At 35.7% G+C, this 9,395-nt stretch overlaps 3 protein-coding genes and 3 non-coding genes across 6 annotated transcripts; 5 read left to right on the top strand and 1 right to left on the bottom strand.

Moving 5' to 3' along the window:
- Positions 1-84, top strand: DI49_3011. The gene has a single exon. It is a non-coding gene; the product is annotated as a tRNA-Leu (tRNA).
- Positions 85-368: 284 nt separating this feature from the next.
- Positions 369-1,340, top strand: CTK2 (Ctk2p; the record flags this gene model as incomplete). The annotated part of the gene is made up of 1 exon (XM_018366101.1): positions 369-1,340. One exon carries the CDS (start codon positions 369-371, stop codon positions 1,338-1,340), a length of 972 nt encoding a protein of 323 aa, XP_018221307.1.
- A 121-nt stretch (positions 1,341-1,461) lies between these two features.
- Positions 1,462-1,534, bottom strand: DI49_3009. The gene has a single exon. It is a non-coding gene; the product is annotated as a tRNA-Met (tRNA).
- A 1,525-nt stretch (positions 1,535-3,059) lies between these two features.
- Positions 3,060-4,766, top strand: CCT8 (chaperonin-containing T-complex subunit CCT8; the record flags this gene model as incomplete). Its single annotated transcript, XM_018366100.1, has 1 exon — positions 3,060-4,766. The coding sequence occupies one exon, from the start codon at positions 3,060-3,062 to the stop codon at positions 4,764-4,766; it is 1,707 nt and encodes a 568-aa protein (XP_018221306.1).
- A 430-nt stretch (positions 4,767-5,196) lies between these two features.
- NOP9 (RNA-binding RNA processing protein NOP9) lies at positions 5,197-7,197 on the top strand (the record flags this gene model as incomplete). The annotated part of the gene is made up of 1 exon (XM_018366099.1): positions 5,197-7,197. One exon carries the CDS (start codon positions 5,197-5,199, stop codon positions 7,195-7,197), a length of 2,001 nt encoding a protein of 666 aa, XP_018221305.1.
- Positions 7,198-8,609: 1,412 nt separating this feature from the next.
- Positions 8,610-8,714, top strand: DI49_3006. The gene is made up of 2 exons: positions 8,610-8,646; positions 8,678-8,714. It is a non-coding gene; the product is annotated as a tRNA-Trp (tRNA).
- Positions 8,715-9,395: the final 681 nt, after the last annotated feature.

Below are 9,395 nucleotides of genomic sequence, written 5' to 3'. Positions count from 1 at the left end.
GGAGGGTTGGCCGAGTGGTCTAAGGCGGCAGACTTAAGATCTGTTGGACGGTTGTCCGCGCGAGTTCGAACCTCGCATCCTTCATTATTTTTTTCCGTTTTTTTTTGTCGATTGAAACCTGTGAGAATGCACTTCTGTTCCACACCACCAGAAGGCTCCACTACGCTACATCGCTCTAGTACTGTGCACTAGCTTGAATTCTATTTTGCGGCAGTGCGGGTAATGCGCTCTTTGTTCTTTCACTACGAAAACCCGCGATGATCAAAAAGCATACAAATATTGAAATTGAAGCCGTCCTCATGTACACACATATTTATGGAGCAAGAGAAACGTTGAACGCTAGCACAGTCAAATAACCATATACTGTGATGCCTAGCACTTTTGAAACCCAGCTCTTTTTTTCTAGGCCTTTTCTGTCGAAAAGGCAAATTCAAAGGGCCCACAAGAACACGATATCAGACTATCGAAATTATAACCAGAAAAAGCTGGCTGTATTCAAGTTTTTGAGCGATTTGTGTGTCCAGTTAAAATTTCCCCGGAAGACTTTAGAGACAGCAGTATATTTTTATCAGAGATATCACCTTTTCAACCGCTTCGAAACCGAACTTTGTTACACTGTGGCGACAAGTTGCCTAACTTTAAGTTGCAAAGAAGTGGAAACTATCAAAAAAGCTAACGAAATATGTACATTGTCATTGCATTTGAGGAACGTGGTCAAAATCAATACGGAAATTCTGGAAAATTTCAAGAAAAGAGTTTTTCAAATCGAACTTCGAATACTGGAGTCATGTTCATTCGACTATAGAGTGAACAACTACGTCCATATTGATGAATATGTCATTAAAATTGGCAGAGAACTATCCTTTGATTATAAATTGTGTAAGCTAGCCTGGTTGATTGCCTATGATGCCTTAAAGCTAGAAACAGTCTTGGTCATACCCCAACATTCTATCGCATTGGCCATCTTGAGAATAGCATATGAACTACTAGACAACAAAAACTGGTCGAGTAAGAGGTATTCGTTATTCGAATCAGACGAAAATTCGGTAAATGAAGCTTATTTTGATATACTAAACTTTTACATCAATTTTTTTGATCTCTGCGACCTACAACATCATTTACCTGAGGGCGTACCGCCCGTAAGTATTGATAGGTTTATGGTTCTGAAGAAAAATGCAGGGCCGGAATTCGGTTTACAGCAAGTTACTGATCATGAGTTAGATGCGGATCCTTATATCACTATCTCTCGGGAGAATACTGTTCAAGAAAGAAGATACGTGCTTTCCATGGACTTAATTAACGGTGAATCCAATTCGGTCCACTCTACGAAACAGGTATAGGGAGAATCTTTATATATTAAATAATAATCGATGCACCTTCACTGTATTAAACAAAATATGAGTACATGAATACTATTCATATCAAGCGTTGAATCTTACTCTATGAGAGTAAAAAAATTGATGCTCCAGGGGAGGTTCGAACTCTCGACCTTCAGATTATGAGACTGACGCTCTGCCGACTGAGCTACTGAAGCATACAATGAAGTGGTTTGTTGGCTCAGAATTTCAGGTCAGATTCCATCGGACACTACATTGTAAACTCACGACTTCGTTAGAGTAAGTAATTTCAGATATATATCTACCTCAATATGTGTAATCCGGTGATTTGTTATGTATGATTTATTTTCTATTCATATATTGGCGATCTTGGACATAACATTCTTTATGTCAAAATAGGTGATCTCAAACATTCTTTAATATGATATTAATGTTGGAACAAGATTCAACTATTGTCCATCTATTACTATTATATACGGTGTTAAAAGATGACATAAACTACAAGACCAGTAAGTTAAGATTCAAAGTGTCGTCGAAATTAATGGAAGCTGAAGCGCAAGGATTGACATTGTAATAGGATCAATGAATGACAACATATAAAAAGAGGAATAGAATCATTTATAATATTATGCAAAATTATTGATTCCTTTCTGTGGATTCCTAAATCCATGAGGAGAATCTCTAGTATAATCTATATACATAATATTATAACATTAAGAAATAATGGAATCCCAAAGATCATCATACAATTTAAATGGTTATTAATTAATTATGTTGATCTGAAACAAACATACTCAATGAAGACGAGTATAAAGACCTATTAATTGATTAGACATTAGAACATAAGAAAATGAGTTATATCTGATAACTCATTATTAATGTTCTGAATTATGTTTTAACCATTGGGTATCATATAACCAATCAGCGTGTGTTTTATATACCTCTCTTATATAATAATAAGAAAGAACTGCTTATTCTTAATTATTACAACTTACTAAATTACTAATTATCAACATATATGATATAAAAGTGACTCATATACGGACAATAAAAATCTGCCGAATGTTGAAGATAATGTTAAGGATCTATTAATTAATAAGATAACTACGAATTAATATTGAGGGAGATGTGCTATACCCAATACCTCGTAATTCTACTCTGAACTATACTATTACCACTGGGTTTCATACAATCAACCAGCGTTTGTTTTATATACCTTTCTTATATACTTAAAGAAAAAAATGCCTATTTCTTACTTGTTACCACTTACAAAATTGAATGATTCTCAACATTTTTGTACTTAGCAATAGAATGCGATCTCGAGCGCTTGTCACCAGCTGATGTGCAACAACTCTCAGCGGAGCACTTACGTCGTTAGTAGCAAACTTTTTACCAGCTTTGCCAGTTTTTGTTGGTGAAAAGTTTAAAGAAAGGGCGAAATTATTCGGAGGTTTATTTCGGTAGTAGCCTTGTATATGTAACATAATGAATGGCCTGTCATGAGTATTCTCTTTGCTGAAATGCTTCACTTGCGTTTCCCTACTATGTGGCATTTTGATATTTCGTCGTTATTGACGGGAAATTTTTTAATGTTCATCACTTAAGTTAGTGGCAAAAAAAAAAGAATGAAGAAAAAAGAAATAGCAGAATGGTGTTCTCAGGTTAGAGGTTCTACCAAGGCTAAAGTTGAAATTCAAGGACCATAAATCTACCCACTAAGCCATGTCACTGAGATTGCCACAAAACCCTAACGCGGGATTGTTTAAGCAAGGTTATAACAGTTATTCCAACGCCGATGGACAAATTAACAAGTCAATTGCGGCCATCCGTGAATTGCATCAAATGTGTTTGACTTCAATGGGTCCCTGTGGTAGAAACAAGGTCATTGTCAACCATCTGGGTAAAATTATTATTACCAACGATGCAGCAACTATGCTAAGGGAACTAGACATTGTCCATCCTGCGGTGAAAGTCCTTGTAATGGCCACTGAACAACAGAAGATCGATATGGGTGATGGTACCAATTTAGTTATGATCTTGGCAGGTGAGTTATTAAATGTCTCTGAGAAACTGATTTCAATGGGTTTATCCGCTGTAGAGATTATTCAAGGTTACAACATGGCCAAGAAATTTATTTTGAAAGAATTGGATGAATTGGTTGTTGGTGAAATTACTGACAAAAACGATAAAAATGAACTTTTGAAAATAATAAAACCAGTTATTTCCTCTAAAAAATACGGTTCTGAAGATATACTAAGTGAACTCGTTTCTGAAGCTGTATCTCATGTTTTACCAGTTTCTCAACAGGCTGGGGAAACGCCTTACTTTAATGTTGACTCCATCAGAGTAGTAAAGATCATGGGTGGGTCTCTTTCCAATTCCACCGTTATTAAAGGTATGGTTTTCAATCGTGAACCCGAAGGTCATGTGAAATCATTATCCGATGATAAAAAACATAAAGTTGCCGTTTTCACATGTCCACTTGACATAGCCAATACTGAAACCAAGGGTACTGTCCTGTTACATAATGCGCAAGAAATGTTGGACTTTTCTAAGGGTGAAGAAAAGCAAATTGACGCCATGATGAAAGAAATTGCCGATATGGGCGTAGAATGTATTATTGCAGGTGCGGGCGTTGGCGAATTGGCGTTGCATTATTTGAATAGGTATGGTATTTTAGTCTTAAAAGTGCCAAGTAAATTCGAATTAAGAAGATTATGTCGTGTTTGTGGCGCTACTCCATTACCTAGATTGGGTGCTCCAACTCCAGAAGAATTAGGTTTAGTGGAAACCGTTAAAACTATGGAAATAGGTGGCGATAGAGTAACTGTTTTTAAACAAGAACAAGGCGAAATCTCAAGAACTTCTACGATTATTCTAAGAGGTGCCACCCAGAACAATCTAGACGATATTGAAAGGGCCATTGACGATGGTGTAGCAGCTATCAAGGGTCTAATGAAACCATCTGGTGGTAAATTGTTGCCTGGAGCTGGTGCCACTGAAATTGAATTGATTTCTAGGATAACCAAATATGGTGAGCGAACACCTGGTTTACTACAGTTAGCCATAAAACAATTTGCCGTTGCTTTTGAAGTGGTTCCTCGTACTCTAGCAGAGACTGCTGGTCTTGATGTAAATGAAGTACTACCAAACTTGTACGCAGCACACAACGTTAGTGAGCCTTGCTCGGCTAATGAGGACCATTTATATAAAGGTGTGGATATCGATGGTGAAACTGGTGAAGGTGTAAAGGATATTAGAGAAGATGGTATTTACGACATGCTTGCCACCAAGAAATTTGCTATCAACGTCGCCACAGAGGCTGCAACTACTGTGCTTTCTATTGATCAAATTATTATGGCCAAGAAAGCTGGTGGTCCAAGAGCGCCTCAAGGTCCAAAACCAGGAAACTGGGATCAAGATGATTAATAAGGTCGCGCCTCCAAATTCATAAAATAGATATACCTGCAAGCCAGCAAAATATAACGTCATAAATTGCAATCAAGTTTTAAAGTTGTTTGGTTGTATCATGTGTACCTGTATAGTAATAGAAATATATATATTTGAACGTCAGTAATGTAGATGTGCTGTAAATTTCACTCTAGAGCCAAACTATTAAGGCGAGTAAGCTTTCAGTATATAAGTTTTTTTTCAATCATTGTAAGATGTGGTCAGTTTTTCCATCTTGCCTGCACTTCTTTTTTTTTTTTTTTTCTCAGTTTTTTTCAGTTAGCGAGAATTTTCAAGCTCATCTGTAGTAATTAAAAGAGAGTTATTTAAGATGAGCTACTACTTATTAGTCTAATTGTAAATCGCTAAACGGTATTAAAGTTTACGAAGAGACCAAACTAGTGTTACTATGGGAAATACAAAGACAAGAGGTAGAAGACATCAAGAGAAACAAAAGAAGGACGAATTTGAGCCTAGTTCAACTGCTGTAAAGAATCATATTCAGGATGAAGAACCGGCTTACACTGACGATTCAGGGAACAAAGAAGATCAGCCACAAATGTTTTTTGGGGTATTAGATAGAGAAGAGCTGGAATATTTCAAGCAAGCAGAATCAACCTTACAATTAGATGCTTTCGAAACACCTGAGGAAAAGTTTCAATTTGTTACAAGCATTATCGAAGAAGCAAAAGGTAAGGAATTAAAATTGGTTACATCTCAAATTACTTCGAAGCTAATGGAACGTATCATCTTGGAATGTGATGAATCTCAATTAAAGAGTATTTTTCAGTCCTTCAATGGTGCTTTCTTTGGCTCGTCATGTCATAAATATGCTTCCCATGTCTTAGAAACTCTGTTTGTTAGGAGCGCCGCTTTGCTAGAAAGAGAACTTTTAACACCAAGCTTCGATACCGATGAAAAAGATGGACCTCACGTGACCATGGAGAATATGTTCCTCTTTATGTTGAACGAGTTGAAACCTCATTTGAAAATGATGGTTAACCATCAATATGGATCGCATGTGTTAAGACTGCTAATATTAATCTTGTCTTCCAAAACTTTACCTAACTCGACTAAAACTAACTCCACACTGCGTTCTAAAAAATCAAAAATTGCAAGAAAAATGATTGACATTAAAGATAACGACGACTTCAATAAAGTCTACCAAACACCGGAATCTTTCAAATCTGAGCTTCGTGACATCATAACAACTTTATATAAAAGCTTTACCAATGGTGCTGAAGCACGCTCAGATGTTTCCCAATCAATAGTAACCAAATTCAGAGAATATTGTGTAGATAAAATCGCTTCTCCTGTGATCCAATTAATTATTCAGGTCGAAGGTATTTTTGACAGAGACCGTTCCTTTTGGAGACTGGTTTTCAATACAGCAGACGAAAAAGACCCTAAGGAGGAGTCTTTCGTTGAATACTTACTGTCTGATCCCGTTGGATCTCATTTCCTGGAAAATGTGATCGCTTCTGCTAGATTAAAATACGTTGAAAGACTTTACCGTTTATATATGAAAGATCGTATTGTAAAGCTAGCCAAAAGAGATACAACGGGTGCCTTTGTGGTTCGGGCCCTATTAGAACAGTTGAAGGATAAGGACGTGAAACAGATATTGGATGCGGTGGTTCCTGATTTGAGTATGCTTTTAAACTCAAATATGGATTTTGGTACTGCTATCATCAACGCAAGTAATAAACAAGGCAATTATTTAAGAGATGACGTAATTGCTCAATTGGTGCAAAAATATTATCCAGAAAAGTCAGAAACGAAGAACATCTTAGAGAGCTGTTTATCATTGAGTTCGTCCACTTTGGGGAATACCAGGGATGACTGGCCGACGGCTGATGAAAGAAGGCGATCGATTTTTTTGGAACAATTAATTGACTATGACGACAAGTTCCTGAATATCACAATTGATAGTATGCTAGCCTTGCCTGAAGAACGCCTCATGCAAATGTGTTACCACGGGGTGTTTTCACATGTCGTTGAGCATGTTCTACAAACTACCAGGGTGGAAACAATCAAAAGAAAGTTACTGTTGAATATACTGTGTAAACAGTCTGTAAATTTATCATGCAATGCGTATGGCTCTCATATAATGGACAAATTATGGGAATTTACGACGAAGTTGACACTATATAAGGAGCGCATTGCTAGCGCATTAGTTAGAGAAACGGAAAAAGTTAAAAATAGTACTTACGGAAGACAAGTCTGGAAAAATTGGAAATTGGAACTTTATGTCAGAAAAATGTGGGATTGGAAAAGATTAATCAAAGAGCAAGAATTCGAAATTTTCCCAGATTCTAAACCATTACAACCAAAAGCAGAAAAACATTCAAGAGAGAGGGATAATTCAAAAGAAAGAAGTACCTTCAAAAAGCAAAAGCAACATAGATAAATAGATAGAATTTTATTGTAAAGCTAGGATGTAAAATAAACGCCTGTATAGGGATTTTTTATTATTATTGGCAAGAGCGCAAAGTTAGACTTTATACTGAACAAATCTCAACTTCTTCAAAGTGCATGAAAGCCGTGATTAATAAATTTGAAAAATTCATGTTTAGTTTACTTTTTATTATTTTTCTTTTAGTTTAATTGCTTTGTAAGAAAGGTAAAGGAGCCAAAAAAGTAGTAAAAAAACTAAACATTTCCAGATTAAAAGAAAAGAAATTAACCATTCCAAACTGTTTTGGATGCCAGGAAAGATTATAGAGATATTTGTAAAGTATTAGAGTTAAAGTTGTACCATTTACTGGGCGATCACTCGTTTTTGGTGTTGTGATTCGATAAAATTCAGTATAGACCAGAGGAAAACTTTTGGTGTCTCTATGTAAGGTCTTTTAGCTCAAACTTCGTTATATAGGCCTTGAAGGAAGAAAGACAGAAACTCCCATTCTACCGGAGATATAGAAAACGTATATTACTACTTCGCAAACCTTTTGTCACGCCACCTTCGAGTTTTACATAATAAGACTCTTGTTGCAAACAAATGTTGGTGTCTGTAAAAGTCTTAAATAAAGGCGGTCTTCTTTTCATGTGAGAAATCTTTAATAACTAGCTAGTTTAGTAAGTTGTAATAATTAAGAATAAGCAGTTCTTTCTTCTTATTGTATATGGGAGGTATATAAAACACGCGCTGATTAGTTATATAAAACCTAATGGTTCAGATATAATTTAGACATGTGTTGAAACAAGATTCTACTATCGTCCATGTAATACTATTATATATGTCGTTAAAAAATAAATTATAAGACCAGCAAAACAAGATTCACACTGTCACCGAAATTAATGGAGGCTGAAGCGCAAGGATTGATACTGTAATAGGATCAATGAACAAGAACATATAAAAGAAGAACAGAATCATTTGTAACATTATGCAAAATTACTGATTCCTTTCTGTGGACTCCTAAATCCACGAGAAGAATCTCTAGTATAATTTATATACGTAATATTATAACATTAAGAATAATGGAATCCCAAAAATCATTATACAATTTTCAAGGTCAAAAACATGACTAATAAGTTATCAGGTATAACTCATCTTCGTATATGTTAGTTCCTAGTCAATTAATAGATGTTTAATCTTATCTTCACTGGTTACCAAATTTGGTTATTTGTATCATGATAAAAGAATGTTGTAAGTAGCAATAGTGTTATTGTTATTATTCTTGTTCCAGATTTTATCATACATGAATTAATGTGTGTCCGAAGACACCTATTCCAACAGCTATTTAGCTATTCTATGTATAGTTAATAATTTAATAATTTATACTTCAGTTTGCTTTTTAAGATAATATTTCAACAAAAGTTGAAGCGGTGGCTCAATGGTAGAGCTTTCGACTCCAATTAAATCTTGGATTTCCAAGGAATACGATTGCAATCGAAGGGTTGCAGGTTCAATTCCTGTCCGTCTCAATTTATTTTTACATTTTTTTTTTTTACCGGAAACACGTACACTATGAAATTCATCCCTTGATAATGTTTTTTTTTTCTAAAATTTTCCCGCTATTCGATTTTTTTGGGAAAGTGGAACAAGTTCGAATTGAAACGAACTAGAAACATTCGCGAAAACACTGCAGATGCGTAGCTAAAAGAAGCATTGATATGCAACAGAGGAAAACAAGCCAAAAGGTTCCGTTCCATTCAAGATCCCAAATTTCGCACAGCAGGCCATAACATGTCAGATGTTTATGCTCAGCGGTTTGTAGTCTTTTAGCCGCCAAGGACTCCTATAGTTGCTTCTTTACTTTTCATGCGCTTGTATCAACTTCATTTACAATTGTTCGGGTGTGCACAATGTCGATCGTTTCGAGACGTTTTTTTCGAATTTCTCGGAACAGAGATTATACCATTCGGTTTGCTGTCTACAAAACACATAATACTCAAGTAGGAGTAAATTAAAAAACTTTCATTAACTGTATCTAAAATAACATCTCAACATCTTGTCCGATAGAAGTAGTGACTTATTCCTCTCTTGGGGATTATATAGGAAAGTCCCGGACGTTCTTTGGTAAGCTACTTGACTAACAACTAGTTATTTTTTACGAGTCCCTGAACCCCTTCCTGTTATACTACTAGCCTATTCAGCCGTTGGGC

The sequence above is a fragment of the Saccharomyces eubayanus genome, chromosome X, assembly GCF_001298625.1.
Source record: "Saccharomyces eubayanus strain FM1318 chromosome X, whole genome shotgun sequence".
Classification (NCBI taxonomy): domain Eukaryota; kingdom Fungi; phylum Ascomycota; class Saccharomycetes; order Saccharomycetales; family Saccharomycetaceae; genus Saccharomyces; species Saccharomyces eubayanus.
Note: the sequence above shows the minus strand (reverse complement) of the source record. Positions and strands in the feature narration are given on the sequence as shown.